This window comes from Zingiber officinale, chromosome 6B, assembly GCF_018446385.1.
Source record: "Zingiber officinale cultivar Zhangliang chromosome 6B, Zo_v1.1, whole genome shotgun sequence".
Lineage (NCBI taxonomy): Eukaryota > Viridiplantae > Streptophyta > Magnoliopsida > Zingiberales > Zingiberaceae > Zingiber > Zingiber officinale.
Window position 1 is genome coordinate 10,252,573 of NC_055996.1, and position 20,720 is coordinate 10,273,292.

General features: G+C 37.9%; 2 protein-coding genes across 3 annotated transcripts; both read left to right on the forward strand.

Moving 5' to 3' along the window:
• Window positions 1-118: 118 nt before the first annotated feature.
• LOC121991935 (pentatricopeptide repeat-containing protein At4g22760-like) lies at window positions 119-2,808 on the forward strand. Of its 2 annotated transcripts, none has more exons than XM_042546020.1 (2): window positions 119-2,131; window positions 2,218-2,808. In XM_042546020.1, the coding sequence occupies exon 1, from the start codon at window positions 143-145 to the stop codon at window positions 1,751-1,753; it is 1,611 nt and encodes a 536-aa protein (XP_042401954.1). In that variant the 5' UTR covers window positions 119-142; the 3' UTR covers window positions 1,754-2,131; window positions 2,218-2,808. The 2 variants fall into 2 exon arrangements, with proteins under 2 accessions (XP_042401954.1, XP_042401955.1); XM_042546021.1 differs by having other exon boundaries at window positions 119-2,126.
• A 5,911-nt stretch (window positions 2,809-8,719) lies between these two features.
• Window positions 8,720-13,184, forward strand: LOC121991936 (AT-hook motif nuclear-localized protein 1-like). Its single transcript, XM_042546022.1, has 5 exons — window positions 8,720-9,497; window positions 10,309-10,376; window positions 11,251-11,382; window positions 12,163-12,324; window positions 12,587-13,184. The coding sequence occupies exons 1-5, from the start codon at window positions 9,083-9,085 to the stop codon at window positions 12,854-12,856; spliced, it is 1,047 nt and encodes a 348-aa protein (XP_042401956.1). The 5' UTR covers window positions 8,720-9,082; the 3' UTR covers window positions 12,857-13,184.
• Window positions 13,185-20,720: the final 7,536 nt, after the last annotated feature.

Genomic DNA, 20,720 nt, shown 5'->3' on the forward strand with positions numbered 1-20,720 from the left:
AGAGAGAAAATGAAATTAAAAATAGAAGAATTCGGATTTGGATTCGGATCTGGATCTGGATATGGATACGGATCCGCCCCAAAATGGAGGTAATTTCGTGACTTAAATCATTCATTTGTTTCGCCGCGGTGAGGCGAAGCTGATGCGGGGGACGGCGAATCGACAGCTTTCCGGCCGCCGCTGCCGCTGCCGCTGCCTTTCTTTTTCCTCCTCTCCCTCTCCCTCTCCCTCTCCCTCATGGACTCAGGCGATACGGTCCGCCGCCGACCTGGGCCGCCCCCGCCGGGCCCTGGCTTTGTACGCCGACATGCCGCGCTCCGGCTACTGCCCCGACCCCTTCGCCGCCGCCGTCGCCCTCAAGGCTTGCGGGCGAATCGCCTCCAAACTCATTGCCGCCTCCATCCACTGCCAACTACACAAGCTCGGCTTCCACTCCCACGTCTACCCTCAGACCGCTCTCGCCGACTTCTACTCTAAGTTCGAAGGAATGGAAGCCGCGCGGAAGCTGTTCGATGAAATTCCGGTGAAAAATGTCGTCTCGTGGAACTCGATCCTTTCGATGTATTTGAGAGCAGGGGAACTAGAGCTCGCTCGGAGAACGTTCCACGAAATGCCTGTTAGAGATGTTGTGTCATGGAACTCGATCATATCAGGATACGCCAAAGCTGGGGACATGGACACTGCTGCAGAATTGTTCGACCGAATGCCCGAGAGGAATTCTGCATCTTGGAATGGGATGATCAGTGGATACATTAACCGAGGAGATATGGGGATGGCACGGGAGTTCTTCGATGAAATGCCTATTAGGAACAATGTTTCATGGATTGCAATGATATCTGGATACACAAAGTGTGGTGACGTTGTATCTGCAAGGAATATATTTAATCAGATCGAAAAGAAGGATCTTTACATATGGAATGCGATGATTGCTTGCTATGCGCAGAACGGATGCCCCACAGAGGCCATTCAGTCATTCAACAGGATGAGGAAGCTCGATTCAGGTGTCGAACTGGATGAGATGACTTTTTCGAGCGTTATATCATCCTGTTCACAGTTGGGGAACTTGAGGTTTGGATTGTGGATTGAGCAGTATATGCACCTGCTAGGAATTGAATTGGACGATCACTTGAGAACTGCTTTTATTGATTTATACTCAAAATGTGGTCGCTTGGAGAAATCCTTTGAGCTGTTTGCAGAATTGAGGAAGAGGGATATAGTGTCTTATAGTGCAATGATTATGGGCTGTGGCATCAACGGGAGATCTAATGATGCGGTTGAATTGTTTCAGAGGATGTTAGGTGAAAAAATTCTGCCTAATTCAGTGACTTTTATTGGGCTTCTTTCGGCATATAACCATGCTGGTTTGGTTGAGGAAGGCTACAGGTGTTTTGCTTCCATGTCCAAAAAATATAAAATTGCACCAATGGTAGATCACTATGCAATCATAGTGGACCTTCTTGGTCGTAAGGGTAGGTTGGATGAAGCATACCAATTGATCAGAAAAATGCCGATGCAACCTCATGTCGGCATTTGGGGAGCCTTGCTTATGGCTTCTAGGCTTCATGGCAACATAGAACTTGGAGAGATTGCTGCAAGGAATTGCTTTAAGATGGAGCCTAAAGAGATTGGATACTATATTCTTTTAGCCCGTCTCTATACTGAAGTTGGGAAAATCAGCAAGGCTGAGAAAGTGAGGAAGATGGTAGAAGAAAAAGGATTATCTAAGACACCAGGATGTAGCTGGGTAGAATGAACTGCAAACCAGGAACAACTGATTCAGGGGGCTCATGTGACAGCTACAAATTACCGTGATCTCGTTTAAACATTCTTTAGTCATAAAATGCATAGTTTGTGAAGTTCCTTATTGCTAACATTAGCAGTTCTCTGCAAAGGATTGCTTTTGAGAGCAAATAATGATTTACTTTTGCATTCCATGGAGGAATTGCGAACCGAGCGTGCATCTTGGGTTGTTATGACAGTGTTTACATAGATAACTGACCCAAAATCTTTAGCAGGCACGAAGAATGGTAGCATACAAGTTTTTTATGATCTAATTTTGTGGTGGTGACCAATTCTTTTAAACGATTCCTGCAAACGCCAACACTCAAGCAATCAGTCTCTTATGGGTAAGGTAAATCCTTTCTGACATTTAAGTGGCAACCATTTGCTATAGAGAAAAAAGGGGTTAAAATAGTGTTCTTTCTTTCTTCTTTTCAGGGAAATATCAGGCTGCATATTCAATTGGAAAAGCCAAGTGACAAAAATCGTTTACCTGTAATAACTTACTCCAACTTGAATAAAGAAGCATGAATTCTTCTTCTTTAGTTTTGTGCCAATATCAGCAAAAATTCTCGATATGAATTATGCCAGATTCAAGTTTGAACTGGTCTTAAGTACCTGCAGCAGATTCAATTGGAGAGAGGCCAAATCAGATGAATAAATTGTTGCCAAAAACCAATCAATCGAGGTAGTAGTCTCGCATATATGAAAAATTCAGACTTTTAACTCCAAGTTGTGGTTGTTTTATGTTTTGTCTGAAACTAGAAAATGATTTAATATTAGCATTGTGATTCATATAAGCTTTGGAGGATCTGGTTCAGATGGATACTTTCGTCAAGGAAGATATAGATCTTACAAGTTTTAGTTTACTTGGATGGATAGTTAGGAGGGGGAAGGAGAGGAGAAGGAAAAGCAATACAGAAATTATATCTATGCTTCCTCTTCTGAGGGAATCTTTATTATAACTTCAGATTTTAAGTTGTGATCTCATCAACTTAATGTTAGATCTTCAATATCCAAATTGCTCAAAAAAAAATTTGTTTAAGTGGTTATTGTATCCTTAATAACATTTTGAGATGAGAAATTTTGGTCATATATAATATGTATGTGTTTACTTATGGTAATTAAGCCTTGTCTTGTTCTTTTAGGTATCAACACCATGAACAAGAAAAACACATGGGAACCATCATTGTGATTTTGGCTGTAAACCATTATGGATTAGGTCCGACTTAATTTATAAAGTTATATATTTTTATATTAATTATTGTTAATATTTTTTTATTGAATTTTATATTATTAATACTTTTTTTGGGCTCACGGGCCTGACCCAAGTCAGCATATAGGCATGTGCTCATGTGTCTCAACTCGAGCTAAACAAGACAAACTTGAGTCTATGGACACCCTATTTTAATTTAGGAAGTATTTCTCCTTAATTTTGCTATAAGAAAAGTGACACTTTAACTCTCTAATTAACTCCTAGGATGCATTTAGTTTATAATCTTGCTTATATAATTATCAGGTAATCACATAATCATGGAAATAAAATATAACCAAATGTTGTTTGGTATTACCTTAATACAATAAAAAAAAATTTATTTGAAGGTTTTAATGAATAACATAGTTTAATATTTTACTGTATTATCCTTAGTTACAAAATTAACCATACATATTACTTTTTCCATTTTTTAAATGTTTTTTTTAAAATTTTTACATTTTTTTATGCTTTTTATGTTCTTTTATTTTTTTTAAATTTTTATTTTTTTACGTTATTTTATTTTATTTTTTATGTATTTTATTTTATTTTATTTATTTTTTAAATGTTTTTAACGGTTTTAATATTTTTTTTATGTTTTTTTTCTTTTTTAAAGTTATTTTATTATTTTCTTTTTCTCTTATCGCAGGATATTTTTGGTAAAAAAAATTTGTTAATTTTGAAATCAAGAAAAATCTCAGTTTTCCGAGATTTTTCGATTCTGGATTGCATGTCCCTTTTGCTGACGTGTCGGACATGAAATATTACTTGGGAATCATCAATTACTTAAATCAAACAGAATTTTCGTTAATAATCTTGGATGAATAACTAAGATTATTAAAGATAACTCCTAACCAAACACACCCTAAACTCATAACTTGCAGGAATCATGATTCCATCACATGGTTTTGTTTTACAATTTTTTAAAAAAAATAATTTTTAATTTAACTTCTAATGAGAAATCATGGAAAGAAAATAGTTAATTATTCATCTCATAAAAAAAAATTGGGTAAAAATTAAAAGGGCATATCAAATTTTACAAATCATAAAAGGATGCATTTAAAAAAAAATCAAATGGATATTCCTTCCATTATTTTATTTCAAAATACCTCTTGACCCAATGTTGTTGTTTCTGTATAGCAAATATTGAGTAGTTTTTATATCATATAGAAGCTACCAATGGTCAGGATTTACAACTAAGGGGATGAATTCAATAAAAAAAAAAAAAACTAATACAACATGAAATATTTAGCCATGGTTCTAGTTAAATAATGATTCGTTGATCCTCAGAGTTTATCTATGACTTAAAGTCAAAGAATCATTTGTGATCTAAATTCTCACTTATAATATTTAGTATTATTATATATGAGATATTCATTTTAATCTAAATAATCATCCTAACTAGCAATCTAATAAAATAAAATTTATATTTTACAACTCTACTTTTAATTAATAAAACATGAAAGAAGAAAGAAACAACTTATCTTATTGTTGTTGTGGTTGGACAAAGGGGAAAAAGTATTTTCTTGTTAAGGGACGCTCATTGGAAAAATAAAAGGAAAACCATTATTTTTGAGAAAAATAGAAAAAGAGAAGATAGGGAGGAAGAAATAAAAGAGGAGAGCTTTATCTTATTCGTTAATAGCCTTGACAAGTTTTGGTAAGCTCAGCAATGACAAAAAAGAGAGCAAAGCAAGGCAAAATAAGGTTATTTTTGTGATGTAAACAAAACCTAGAAAACATAAGAAGATGCAAATGCTGAAGGCTATTATTTTTTCTGGAAAAGGACAATAGCGGATGCTCTTACTTGTTGGAAAAGAGAAAGGAAAAGAAAAGTGAGCTCTTGTACTTGAAAAGAGGGGAAGAAAAAACTACAGGTTTATCGTCATTAGAGAAGAGAAGGAGAAAAAGACGATGAGAAAGAAGAGGAAGAGAAAAATAAAATAGAGAGATGGGAGAAAGCACAGTGTGGTGGTTGGAGAAAAGGGAGAAGAAAAAGGAAAGAGAAAGTTGTTCAAAAATACTTTAATTTATTTTAAATCGATCAAATCGATTTAAACTTTAAATTTGATTCACTCATAACTTGATCAAATCAATTCTAAATCAATCATGATTTGAACCAACATAATCTTTATCTCTGTGCTTACCTGTTTGATTTAGTTCGAACATGATTCAATTTTAATTTAGCGCCCTAACTTTTTGTTCCATGATTTAGTTCATCTATTTATTATTATATATTATTTTTAAAATTTAATACTTAACATTCTAAGTCGTATATTCCTCGTAAAAGTGATACCAATGGATAGTTTAGATCAAAAACTTTCTAAATATGTTGTCAATTTTAATTTTTCGGTAACGAACGGTGATGAATTGGTAGGTCAAAGTGACATTGAGGTAAAGTATTAATTTTTTTTAAAAAAAAAAAAAATCTTAGGGGATGGTAGTACCCTCCCATCTCCACTTGGCTACGTCCTTGCCCGTAGCTACTACAACTTGTTTACAATAAATAAGTTTAGGATTTATATTGTGTAGAAGTTACTCAATATTTACTAAAATATGTAGAAGTTATTCAGTAGCTAGTTCAACTTGTAGAAGTTGATGGACCATCGTGGGTCTGCTATAGGAAGTGAATAGCCTATAAAGTAAAATTACAATTCTCTTGTTTTTATCTTTAGCAAGGGCACACAATTAGATTATAAAAAAATAATATGTTCAAAATTTTTACTTGATTACAACCTATGTGGTTGTTAATTTAAGATAGCAATAACACACTAAACAAAAGCTCTTTCTTTGATTAAATCAAAGGCGGAGAAGCTCCTTATAATGTGTGTTATTGAATTCCTAAATCCAGGGTGCTATTTATAGCGTTCTGGAAAAAAGTTATCGTTTGCTGACGTGGCATGGAGGCGCCTCCAAAGTCATCCAGGGGGCCTCCAAATGGATAAAACTTTATCCAAAGCTCAACGACAACCTAACAATACTATTCACTGAAGGTGCCTTAGATCAGCTTGAGGTACCTCTGCTACTATTCATCCGAGGTGTTTTCAGACAGCTGAGATGCCTTAGATGAATAGGTGCCTCGGGTATTGTTCATCCGAGGCATCTCAATCCAACCGAGGAACCTCGAGTCCATTTTTTGGCCGCTTCAACAAATAAGCATCCGAGATGCCTCTAATCAGCTGAGGTGTCTCAGGTCTTCAAGTCAACCTTCGAGTTGATCATTTTCAGGCTCCCACTCACTTGGGTGATACTCCGGTCGATCGAAGTTAAGCTCAGCCAAAAAAAACTCCGTCCTTCTCCTCGAGCATACTTCCTCTTTAGTTTCTTGTCCCTCGGATGCCCCGTGCGCGCCCTTCTTGCGATCCATTAGTGTACTCTTTTGCAGTTTCTTATCCCTCAGATGCACCAAACCCGTCGACTTACTTCCCGTGTAATCCTTCTCGTTCACTGTGTCTTCCGCTCGACTTTTTGTATTCCTAAGTCTCTGCACACTTATAAATAAGACATTAAATAACACAGAGTTTAACTTAACTCAATTGATCATGTCAAAACTATCCCGAGGTACTAATAGAAGCTATTAGCTAGTTGCTATAACGTATTTAGTGTGAGTTTAGGGTTTATAGTTTAAGATTTAGGGTTTAAGATCTCTGAATACTATTATATTAAAATATTATTTACTAACTTTATTAAAATTATTTAAAATTCATCGAAATCACTTTAAAGCAGTTGTATAAATTATCATGTAGCTACCATAATTTTAAAATCTTAAATTCACTTTAAACACATTATAGCAGTTACTAGATAATTTCTACACGTTATAAAAATTACTTGGTAGCTTTTACATGGTGTAAACCTATTTTAAACACATTGTAGAAGCTATTTGATAGCTCCTACAATAATACTAAATTTAGAGATATTTTAAGGATAAAATCATAAGATGAGTGTTTATTTATTTTTTTCAGGGGGAAAAATAATATTTATATAATGTTTCTCTTAATTAAGGATGTCATTTTAATTTTTTTTTTTGAAAAAATGGCACAAAACAAAGTCACAAAGGCAAATTATTTTTTTTATAAAACAAAACCCATAACCTTAGTTACACTTGAGAAATAGTTGCATTGTCATTATACCCAAACATTTTTTATTTAATTTAATGAAAGATTTAATAACTTCTCCAAAACTTTGGCATCCTATGGAATCATCATATGATCACATGGTATTTATATTTGTATTTGTATTTATTTTTTGCCTACCTTTGAATCAGATGCCTCCCAAAGAAAAGATGGAGTGCCCTAAAGATGCTCTTCATGTCTCTTTTTGAATTATTATATATTGATAAAACGCATTTAAAAATAATAATTTGGTTTAGATCTTTCTTTTATTATTGTGAGAATTTTTCAAAATATTCTTGTGAATTCAAGGGGAAATTTAAGAGGAGATGATAAAAAGAATCACACACATATATAATATTTAAAATAATTTTAAGAATTAAGAAGAGTTTGAGATTTTTTTTTAATAAAAGAAGTAATAATTTTAAAGGAATTAATTAGTTGACAAGTCAAAAATATAATAATTAAACTTTCTTGCTATGAAGATACAATTAGTAGAAATATATATTATAAATTTAATAATATCGAAAAGATAATGATAAACATTAGAACTCATGCTAAATTTAATAAAAAAATTTAACCTTTTTTCCTTTTTAATATTTTTATATCATTAACGAGGCCGGTGGATCCAATCTAATTGAGCTGGAACAAGAACTATAAAATAAAAAATATTTAATATTTTAGATTAAAAAAATTGTTTAAATAATTTAAAATTTTAAAGTTTAAAATAAACAAATAGTTTTGAGTATATCTTTTTGACTCAACAGCTAGCAATGGTATTCTCGTTAATATAGCCATGACCAAGGGTGTTTCCGCAGCACGGCTTTTGAAGCGAAAAGGGCCAAAGGAAAAAAAAAGCAGGCCAATTATAAATTATAATATGAAAAAGTTTCATTTTTGTCCTTTATAATTCAAAAATTATCTTGTTGTTTTAAAAATTTTGAAGCATTCAAAATACGAGATAAAATTCAGGTGGTAAATGAAAATGTTCACAAATTATATCGAGACAAAAAAATAAAATTTGTCACAAATATTTCTACCTCATTTTTAAAAAAAAATACTAAATGAGCATTTAATATAGTTTTATTTTAATATTATTATAGTAACTATAATCATAATTATTATAATATATAATAATTAACTTTTTATTAAATTATTTTATATTGTACTATTGTTACAACAGTGCAATAATAATTTTGATACAAGAGCAATTTTAATTGAATTTATTTAATATAATTTTATATATAATACTTTTTAATAAATTAGAATAATAGACATTTCTTTTGATATTTTTTTTTGCAAAATTAGGCATCCCCAATTTTATTTTTGCTAAGTATTTTTAAAGGAATATTAAAAAAAAGGTAATGAATTAAATTTATTTATTATAACATAAAAAACTATGCAACATGAACAAGAAAAACTAAAATAAAAAAATAAAAGTTATATTATCTTCAATTTTGCCCACTATATTTCCCTTAATACAAACATTTTCCCCTAATGGTCCCTCCTTGTTTAATTAATTAACACAATAAGTATCTTTCTCCACCCGCATATTTCGATTTTTGTGGCGCCGCCGATTAAATTAATCCATTTTCTCTCTCCATTTCCAACTTTTTAATTCGTTTTTTATCCTAATAAATTATTTTATTTCGCATTTTTTAATTTTTTTTTCTTGCTTTATATTTTTCTCTCTTTCCTCTTCGCTGTTCTTGTTTGAAATCTTGGGCAAGAAGTAGCGAAGAAATTTTTTGAGGATTAATTTCTTTTCTCGTTTTTAATTGATATATATTTTTTTTCGATTTTTGCGGAGCTTGTTGGTGGTGGTGGTGGAGAGTGTGAGAGCTGCTGGAAACCCTAGTGATCGGAGCTTGGCCGGAACGGCGGGTCGAGTCGAGTCGCCGGAGTGGAGGTTGTGTTTGAGGTTTCTTGTGCTGATTTATGCATGGAGGCGAGGGACAGAGCGGTGACTTCTCATGCGGCGGCGGAGGGGTCTGGGAGTTACCAGCCGCCGCCGCCTACAGCGGCGGCCGTGAGTGAAGAGAAGCCTAGCGGGATGGGCGGGTTGGTAGCCGCCGCCGTGGCAGCGGCGGCAGCGGCTGCGCCACCTGGAGTGGCGATTGGGCCGACCGTGACTGCGGCGGGGACGATGCCGAAGAAGAGGGGACGCCCGAGGAAGTACGGCCCAGACGGGAGCTTGCTGCGGCCGCTGAACCCGATCCCGATCTCGGCGTCCGTACCTGCCGGGGTGGAGTACACGCCGGCGGCCAAGGTGGGGGCGGCGATGAAGCGAGGTAGAGGGCGGGCAGTGGGATTGGTGAGCAAGTCACCGCAGTTCGGACTCGAGTTGGAGCCTCAAGGTACTGTCTTTCCTCACGTAACTACCTTGTCGCCTTGCCTTTTTCTTCGACCAATAATGCTATTCCAAGTAGAAGATTAGGGTTGAAAAACTTCGAAGTTCCATTTTTTTTTTTAACCATTTCCTTTTTTTCCCCAATCTTTCATTTCTCTCTCGGATTGTTCTGCCTGTGTTTGCGTGCTTTGTGGAACTGGAACCCAGAGTGTTCTATAGCGTCTCTGTCTCTCTCTTTCTCAGACACAGTCTCTGTTCCTTTTCTGAGTTTATTCTTTGGTGTTAGCTGTCAACTGGCACTTCGTCCTGATCTGCTCGGGGACCACCCTTTCCTAGGGTTTTGACATTTGTTAGAGCAAGAGAAAGCGAGATCTGTGGGGTTTGCATGGGAATTGGTTTGGTACTTGAATCTTAGCAAGTTCCTTTTGTGTAGGGTTGTAGTTGTGTGGTCTCTGTCCCAGTTGGTTCTGAGGACTAAGAACCCCCAGTCGGTTCTGAGGACTAAGAACCAAATATCATGTGGGGGTTTGGATCATTCTGCTGTACGGCTGACACTGTAAAATTGTCATTGCAATTTGGCATCAGTTCTGATAGTATCAGAACCTTGTTGTCTATCCTCATGGGAAACTTGGTCACTGTGTTGGCTTCAATTTATGTTGTAACTCAGGGAGTGAGCTATCTGTAAATCTTGGAATAAATGCTTCACCAACTTTTCTGTAACTATGCCTTGGGACCACTTGAGTTTGATTCTTGTGAAACCTTTTATTGTCCTCAAGTGCACCGCAAAACATCTTAGTATCTGAATTGTGCTATTGCAGGAGAGATGGTAGCCTGCGCTGCCGGTGCAAATTTCACGCCTCATGTTATCAATATTGCCGCCGGCGAGGTAATTGTTGTTTGGGCAAATTTTGTATTGCTGCTTGTCTTCGACCATTGGCATACTTTTGCTGTAAATTAGAAGGCAGACTTTTCTATGGGAGTTGTCCAAGACTAATATGTAATGTGCTTCTCACAATTATTTTGACAAAGCACTTGTAAACATACTAGATAGCATTAATTCCACCCACAGCTATCATAACTTGGTAGAAGTTAAACTTAGATTTTCTTCATATGTTCACTTAACCAATCCAATAACTTTCTAGTATTAATTCCTATACTTGTTTGAACTATAAACGACATGTTACAAGAATAATCATCTCGCTGGATTTTACATGTTTTGTACTCGCATCAGTATGAACAGGTTTCTTGATTAATTTTTCTGTCAAGTTGAATAAAAGTTAAATGTGGAAGTCATTTTTTCTCTTTTGTCTACTACACACTAGTTTTTATAAAATTGGAAATACACCCATTTCTCATATGTGATATTATATTTGGTCATTAATCACATTTGAACACCAGTAACCATGGTCATCTTATTTGGAATAAAAGATTCCTCCTGTAGCCTGCCATTAAACCTATATTGTCTATTGATGATTTCAAATCTATAGATTAGAGCTGCTTCTATGGAGAATTTAAACCTATTAAGTTAGTTAGTTCCTCTAACTATAAGCTTTCAGATTATTATGCCATAATATTGAATCTAAGAAGTAAATTGAAGGTGGTCATAATTCTTTCACAAAAATAAATCAGAGAGCTAAATGCAAAGTTCACCTTTGGAATTTAATCTTATCTTCTCTGTGTGTTTCTCTATTTGCTTGCTCATTCAAAGATGTGATTTTTTTTGTACTTTATAAATTTACCTGAGTTTTGCAACTTTGCAGGATGTTACTATGAAAATCATATCATTCTCACAACAAGGGCCTCGAGCTATTTGTATTTTATCTGCCAACGGTATCATCTCAAATGTTACGCTTCGTCAACCTGATTCAAGTGGCGGCACATTAACTTATGAGGTCTGAATATCTTCTTTTATATTAGAGTTTCTTAGCTTTTACAAACTCTAACAGGTAATACTCCTGTGTCTAATATACTCAACATGGTAACAAATTGTAACCGTCATGCTAGAGCTTACAAATACAGATTAATGTGTCTAAACTAATGAGTATGGATCATTATCATACAATTTTGGGTAGTTGACTTCTTATACGTGCTTGATGATTTCAGTGAACTCTTCTCCATGCAATATATATTTTTCTATTGTCAGAAGGTTGGTTTCTCATTGTCTGTGGAATTTCATATTTAATCTGGTGTGAGGTGTCACTTTGCTTTTCATAGCACAAATGACATAAGATATTTGTCTTCTATTGAGAAATTTTATTTTTGTTCATGATGGAGATTATGTCGATCTTTTTTTAGGTTGTTTGCTGCCATTTTAGGTAATGGAACTCCCTATTATTAACTATTTTAATTTGTGTTGTCTTTGTATATGATCAAATAATTTCCCATTGCATGAGTTAGACTTTTCCTAATGGAATAATAATTCCATAATTTGTGGTTAATATTTTGCCACTGTATCTAAAGAATCATAACCACCGCAGCTGACTATCTTTGTTCCATGTCCAATCGCGTTCAGCTATTGGTTCTTCATGCATGAATGTTCATCCTTGACATGACCTTGCAAGTAGCCGAGCAGGGGCGGTCAAGTTACATTAGTGGTTTGTTTGTGGGTGCGGACGGTATGTTTTTTGTGGCTCTGCATGATTACTGACCATATATCACCTGCTGACTTCCAGGGCCGGTTTGAATTACTCTCTTTATCTGGCTCATTTATGCCGACTGAAAATGAAGGAACAAGAAGCCGATCAGGTGGCCTAAGTGTTTCATTGGCAAGTCCTGACGGTCGAGTAGTCGGTGGAGGAGTTGCTGGCCTACTGGTGGCTGCTGGTCCTGTCCAGGTAATTTCTGTTTCACGTTAGCAAAGCTCGTATCCTTAGGTTTTCTTTCATTAATGCCTGTTTTTATATCCCTTAACTCAATTGGATCTGAATTGTAATAATCTTGATGATTTTTGATAATTTTGCAACGTAATATGTTTGTTGCTTTTGCTGTATTTCGCAAAATTGTCGAACACAAGACTTCTTGCTAGCGAATCATGGTTATCAATCCTACTTGTTTGAATTCTATGCTTACTATATTCCTTGACATATCCTTTCTTAGGTGGTTGTTGGAAGCTTCTTACCGAGTTACCAGATGGAGCAAAAAACAAAGAAGACAAGAATCGAAGCCGGCTCAGCTTCTACGGCACCATCCGCAATTCCTCTTTCAAACCCCAACACTGAAGAAGCATATGGCGGCACGCAAGGGCAGCATATCTCAGAAACTCCGAAGGGAAACCCTGCCGGAGAAAGTTGGTCTGCTTCGTTACAGACTGCACCGGTCCCTCAGAACTCCGTGTCGGATGCTAACACAAGTTTGCCCGGAGGTTGATGCTAATACATGATCTTCACCTTAATCACTCCTTTTGTTCGCTTTGCCTGATCAGTATTGAGTATTCAGATCCATCCACATCGATAAAGCACCCTCTGCCCTCACCTTCGGCATTTTCAGCTCTGAAACTTATTGTATTGTTACTTCACGATTGGCTTTAATCCCCAAACAAATCTAGTGAACTCAGTTTGTCCAGTGTATGGATTCGGTAGGTTGTTGTTTAACTTGAGATTTGTTGTTTAATTGTGTCGCATTGTAACAAATGTTCGTCTACTGACATGTTTACTGCTTCTGTGAGAATTTTATAGAATTAATGTGTTTGGTTTAAGGTTATTATGCATTACCTTGGTTGAAGGTTATGAAAAATAAAATAAAATTTAATGTTTGATTAATTTTAGGTAATGTTAGTTGTTTGAGGATTTTAGTGTATAATTAAATTTAATATTTTATTTTAAAAATAGTAAAAATATAATTCATAATTATTAAGAAAATAAATTTATTTAGATATATAAAGTTTATTAGATTTTTTTAAAGAATCTTTCAGAGATAAGGGTTGAAAAAACTATGTTAGGCAGGGTTTAAAAAATTACAACTTTTTATCAGCAGTATGTCAAATATAGTATTTATCAGAAGACGTATGGAAGTTTAGTTTATACTAAATGGCGTAAAATGAAAATTTTCTTTACCTGTCGGGCTAACCTTCTCTTTTCAATCACTATTTCTCAAACATCTAAGTTATATTTTTAATTGAAAATTATTTTAGGGTTAGGATGTACACCCTTTCACCCTCTCTCTACCTTCATCTCTCTTCTTGGTTTTATAAATACGAAATGATCATGAACCTCCTTCACTTGCATAGCTTCTCGTGCTGTTTGGCGGGATTGTAAAAAATGATTTAGGTTTCCTGATATTGTTGTAAGAGTTTCGAGAGAAGAGTTCAAAGGATAATAGCGGTTAAGAACCTCAACTTTGAAAGATAAATTTCTAGCAAGAGTGAAATTCGTAGAAAAAGATTATTAAAGATTTAGCGATGTATGTATAAATTTACTACTGTAAAATAGGATTTTCATGTAAAAAAAATTATAGTTTAATAGCAAAGGGTGATGACAAAAATCGTGTTTATAATTTCATTGGATGTGTGGGGAATAAATATTCAACAACACTTGCAATATGATGTACTCTAATACTTAATCGGTTTGCAAGGTGTTCCACTGTGATGCTATATTTCAACTATGTTGGTGCAACCTTAGGTCAAGGTTGACCTGGTTGACCCGACTCGAGTTGACTTGACTCGAGTTGTATTTTGATGTTTGACTTGGGAAGATTGTTGATGCAACTTTAGGTCAAGATTGACCTAGTTGAGTTGCATGTTGATGTTTGACACTCGTGAGAGAGTTCTATTCTTGATATGGGACAAGAATAGATGTTTGGGAGATTATTGGTGCAACCGTAGGTCAAGGTTGACCTGGTTGACCTGATTCGGGAAAAAGTCCAAGTATGGAGACTTGGCAACGGAAAAGTCCAAGCAGGGAGCTTGGCACGCGAAAAGTCCAAGTATGGAGACTTGGCACGGGAAAAGTCCAAGTATGGAGACTTGGCACTGGAAAAGTCCAAGTATGGAGACTTGGCACGGAGAAGTCCAAGCAGGGAGCTTGGCACGAGGAAAAGTCCTAACTGGGATGTTAGGCAGTGTGGAAAGTCCTGGTGAGTAAAGCCAGGCAATGAGAAAGTCCTAACTGGGATGTTAGGCAATGAGAAAGTCCTAACTGGGATGTTAGGTAATGTGGAAAGTCCTGGTGAGTGAAGCCAGGCAGTGGGAAAGTCCTAACTGGGATGTTAGGCAGTTGGAAAGTCCTGGTGAGTGAAACCAGGCAAGGGAAAATCCAGATGGATCAGGGATGATCAGACTTCTGGTGTTGGAAAATCCAGATGGATCAGGGATGATCGGACTTCTGGTGTTGGAAAATCCAGATGGATCAGGGATGATCGGACTTCTGGTGTTGGAAAGTCCAAGTAGGTCAAAGGGATTGACCGGACACTTGGTGGGGAGTCTTAGCAGGTCAAGGGAGTGACCAGATGCTAAGCATGATGAACCAATAGGTCAAGGTTGACAGGATATTGGTTTGGAAGTCTTGGGACTTGGTTTGGGCAAAAACCAAGCTCTGGATCGGTCACCAGACCGATCCAGTGATACCTTGTTTGCTCTGATCGGTCTGGTGACCGATCAGATACCGAACAGAAGCTCTCTGTTCGGTTACTGATCGGTCTGGTGACCGATCAGCAAGCGAACAGAGGCGAAAAGAAAGGCAGGCTGATCGGTCTGGGGACCGATCAGGAGACGATGTCGCGGAAGCACAGCCAGAGTTGGGATCGGTCTGTGGACCGATCCAGCTGTGTCCTGATCGGTCCACAGACCGATCAGAGTACGCACAGTAGGCTCTGTGCACTGACTGATCGGTCTGGGGACCGATCAGCACAGGTCCTGATCGGTCCGTAGACCGATCAGAGTTCTAGCCGTTGCGACGCAACGGCTAGTTTCTTCGCTGTTTCTCCTTCGCAGGTATAAAGGGGCTGAGGGCTTCTACAGGACAACTTCTTCTTCCTTTTTCCTGTTCTAAGTGCTGCTGTACTTGAGCTTTGTTGAGCTCCTCCGAAGCTTCGCGTGAGCTTCATTCCACGACTGGGTCACCTGCTGTAGTAGGCGCTTGGAGCTGCTGCTTCTTCCAGTCGAAGAGAAGGCAAGCAAGAGTTTTCTTACTGTTGTATTTCTTGCTGTCTTTCTTTGTATTTCTGTACTCTCCTTACTTGCTGTTGCAAGAGTGTGTTGTGGCGAGGTTTCTCCACCCATAAGGAGTTTGTATTAGCCGGTTCTCCGGGGACTCATCCACCGACGGATTGAGAGGCTTCGTCCACCTTACGGACACGCCGAGGAGTAGGAGTATCATCTCCGAACCTCGTTACATCGACGCGTTGAGGTTTGATCTTCTTGTTTTCGTTTCCTTGTTTGTTTTTCCGCTGCGCTAACGAATTGTAGGAAGAAACGCGATCGATTTGGGGTCGGCTATTCACACCCCCCCTCTCTAGCCGTACGAAGGATCCTAACAAGTGGTATCAGAGCGAGGCCGCTCTTCGACGGATCAACACCCGGGGGAGCACGGGCTAGAGATGGATCTCTATGGAGAAGATGTCACGATTCAACCCTTCTACGAGTCTCACGACAACTTCACATATTGGAAGGTAAGGATGATGTATTTTCTTAGGACTAATATGTTAAATTGGTTTTGTGTACAAGAAGGGTTTTCCCCTCGATGGATGAGGAAGGAAAACCTATCAAGAAGAAGGAGTGGACGAAAGAGCAAATCCACCAATCCACAATCAACGACGAGGTAACGAAAATTCTTGAATTTTCATTACCTAGTGATATCTTGCATAAGATAGGTAGATACAACGATGCCAAGGAATTGTGGAACAACTTGGCAAAGTTCCATGAGGAGAGCTCAAATTCAAGCCATGAAGAGGAGCTAAGTGAGCCAAGTAGCTCACATCATGGAGGGAGCGAATTGGGAGTTGAGGGCTACTCAACATCCAAGGAAGAAGAGGAGGAGAGTTCCTCTTGTTCAAGTTCGGAGCAAGAAGAAGAGACATCTACCTCCGGAAGGGATGAGGAAGAGAGCTCACACCCATCCCCAAACCTAGGTAACTCAAGCATTTCAATTTCAAATAAGTTACATATAATATGCTTTGAGTGTAGGGAACATGGACATTACAAGAGTAAGTGTCCAAAGAGGGTAAGAAAGACTCCACCGGCGCCAAAGTTCAAGGAAGCCGGAGTCCCAAAACGCAAGGGCAAGGAGCACATCGTGTGCTTCCAATGCAAGCAAAGGGGACACTATAGGAGCCATTGTCCGAGGGGAGGCAACCTCACAAGGGCAAGAGACCGGGCACAACGATAGGGGAGCTAAGGCAAACCCTAAGGTAACCTCTAAGGTTCATTATTGCAATTCTAATAAAACTCATGCTAGTAGTTTTGTTGCAATTGTTAATAATGATAAGCATGTTAACTTTAGGAACCAATACATGTGCTTAGGAGCTAAACATGTTAGCCTAGGTAAGGTTAACACTAGAAATACCAACCCTAGGATTAACGCTTCTAAAGTTAAGGAAAACCTAGGTAGAAATCCCAAGAAGACTAGACACATGCCTAGGAATATCTCAAGAGAAAATGACAAATTAAAACTTGAGGTATTAGAGAGAGAAAATCAAGTCTTGAGGTCAAGACTTGATAATTTGGAAAAGGCTCTTAAAAACATAGGGAAGTCATCTCTAGGGTTTAAGGGTCAAAACCAATGTCCAAGGACAAGAAAGGTTTAGGTCACAAACCTAAGTCCCAATTGGTCAAGCCCACTTATCATAATGTTCCATTCGATTATGGAACAAAACCTAAGGCTAGGAAGACCATTACCAAGGTCACAAGGGGAGTCACCCCTATAGTTGACCTTGATGAGACCCAAATGACCAAGGCTTTAAAGCCTAAGAGGGTCATTAGGAGGGTTGCTAGGGAAGTTATCCCTAGTGAATATTTAGTGAACCCAATGAGCTCTAATAGGTATTGGGTTCCTAGGAGCATCTTCTCTACCCCATAAATGGGTTAGAGAGTGTCAACTCCAATAAGAAGGGTAGTTAACCCAACTTTGAGGAAATTGACACTCAAGGAGCATTTTCAAGGTTTTGTGAACCTTTGAAAATGAAATGAATTATCATTTACTCCTTTGAAGAGTTAAATGTGCCTAAAGATTGGAAATCTCATTTTTAATCTCAATTGGCACAATTTGGAAAAACCTAGAAAAATATCAAATTGGGATTTTGATATTCTCTTAGGTAATCAAGGCAATCCGGGCTTTAATTTAGAAGTGCTACTCTTGTAAAATTTTAAATGGTATAAATCAAACAAGAGATCAAGAAATGCCAATTTGGGTTTTGACATTTTCTTGGAGCACTTTGGGCAATCTAGGATTAGAATTTAAGTTAGCTAAGTGATTAAGGATACTTAGATAGGTAATCTAGGTATTTTATTTGTGTTAACTTACCATGGTTGTTTGCCATTTGCCATGTCATGACATCATATTTAATTTATGATCATTTGAAATGTCATGATAATGCTTAGGCTAGTTTTTATGTCATGTTTATTTAAGTTTCAAACTTTATGCCATGACATCATGACATTGGCACATGTTTTCATTTATGATACCATTTTATGCCATGTCATCATCTCTTGCATTAATAATCAATTGAATTGATTTAAGGATGAAAACACATTTTGATATTGAGATCAAAGTTGTGTTTAGAAAATGCATGAGACCTTAGTCTAAGATACCTAAACCCATATCTCACATCAAAATTGACATGGATGTGGTTTGATACACCTTAGATGTGTGTGAGATATTAGGATCATGAGTTAGGATCAAGGTGCATAGTTCTTGTACCTAGATGAGCCTAATTCAAGAAATGGAGGATCATAGGGAAAGCTTGTGTACAAGTCATGTACATTTAGCCCTAAGATTATGGTCCTAAATTCAAATGGTTTTAAAAGCATTTTAAAATTGATTTGAAAACCTTGATGAAGCTTTCCTAGTGATAGCATTCATCATTGAACATTGTGATACAAAGTTGAGTTAAACTTGAACTATTTCAAAGTTTTTGAACTTTGTATCAAGATTGAAAATGGAAACTATTTTCATAGAAAATTATTTTCCGTGATAGTATATGGTATGAGGAGTGTATCCTCAAAATTTTACGATTTTGGAATTTTCTGGAATTTATTAGGAGTTTCTGAATTTCGGAAATCAGAAATCTCGATTTCAGAGTGTGGATCGGTCACCGGACCAATCCAGGAAGTTCGATCGGTCGGTGACCGATCGGTGACGATCCAAAGGCGATCGATGAAGCGTGGATCGGTGCGGGACCGATCCGGGGATTCGATCGGTCCGGGACCGTCGATCGTGCGGTTTCGATTTTCATTTGTTGGTCTGAAATTTCAGTGAAAATTGGGTTTTGTGGATTTTTAAAGGTTTGAAACTCTCAAGACATTGTTGGTGCAATGGTCAAGGGAGTTGACCTTTAGGGAGTTTTATCTAATTGTCAAGGGAGTTGACTTTTAGGGAGTTTTTACTCCTTAAGACTTTTGAGGATTAGTGATATGAGATTATCACTAAGTTGATTGTTGAGTTTAGTATCAAGGGAAATTAAGAGTTTCAATAAAAGGTATGGGACTTTCATTAGGAAGAAACTCTTGACCTTGATACTCTCCTTTTTCTTTTTGATGTGTGTCAAAAAGGGGAGAGTGTTCATTGGAGAATTATTGGAGAACCCAAGTTAGGTTATCGGGTTAACCTAAGCTAGGGGAAGAATGTCAAGGAATGTTCAAGGAAGAACATTGGAATTCTTTTTGATGTGTGTCAAAAAGGGGGAGAATTATTGGAGAACCCAAGTTAGGTTATCGGGTTAACCTAAGGGGAGAATGTCCAGAGAATGTTCAAGGAAAGAACATTGGACATTGGAAGATGGTTGGAAAACCTAAGTTAGGTTATCAGGTTAACCTAACTTGATTATGGGTTTTGTCAAACATCAAAAAGGGGGAGATTGTTGGTGCAACCTTAGGTCAAGGTTGACCTGGTTGACCCGACTCGAGTTGACTTGACTCGAGTTGTATTTTGATGTTTGACTTGGGAAGATTGTTGATGCAACTTTAGGTCAAGATTGACCTAGTTGAGTTGCATGTTGATGTTTGACACTCGTGAGAGAGTTCTATTCTTGATATGGGACAAGAATAGATGTTTGGGAGATTATTGGTGCAACCGTAGGTCAAGGTTGACCTGGTTGACCTGATTCGGGAAAAAGTCCAAGTATGGAGACTTGGCACTGGAAAAGTCCAAGCAGGGAGCTTGGCACGCGAAAAGTCCAAGTATGGAGACTTGGCACGGGAAAAGTCCAAGTATGGAGACTTGGCACTGGAAAAGTCCAAGTATGGAGACTTGGCACGGAGAAGTCCAAGCAGGAGCTTGGCACGAGGAAAAGTCCTAAGCGGGATGTTAGGCGTGTGGAAAGTCCCGTGAGTAAAGCCAGCAATGAGAAAGTCCTAACGGGATGTTAGGCAATGAGAAAGTCCTAATCGGGATGTTAGGTAATGTGGAAAGTCCCGTGAGTGAAGCTGGGAGTCCTAACTGGGATGTTAGGCGGTTGGAAAGTCCTGGGTGAAACCAGCAAGGAAAATCCAGATGGATCGGGGATGATCGGACTTGGTGTTGGAAAATCCAGATGGATCGGGGATGATCGGACTGGTGTTGGAAAATCCAGATGGATCGGGGATGATCGGACTTGGTGTTGGAAAGTCCAAGTAGGTCAAAGGATTGACCGGACACTTGGTGGGGAGTCTTAGCAGTCAAGGAGTGACCGGATGCTAAGCATGATGAACCAATAGGTCAAGGTTGAGGATATTGGTTTGGAAGTCTTGGGACTTGGTTTGGGCAAAAAAGCTCGGATCGTCACCGAACCGATCGGATACTGTTTGCTCGATCGGCCCGGTGACCGATCGATATCAAGCTTCGTTATCGATCGGGTGACCGAAGCAACAGAGGCGAAAGAAGCGGTGATCGGTCCACCGCATCGTATCTGATCGGTCGGGACCGATCAGAGACGATGTCGCGGAAGCACAGTTGGGATCGGTGGACCGATCCAGTTCGAGTCCAACTTGATCCCGAGATCAGAGGATTTGGATCAGATCGATGCAGGCTGTCGGTTCCGTCCCTGATCGGTCCGTAGACCGATCGGAGTCCCGTTGCGACGCAACGCTAGTTTCTTCGCTGTT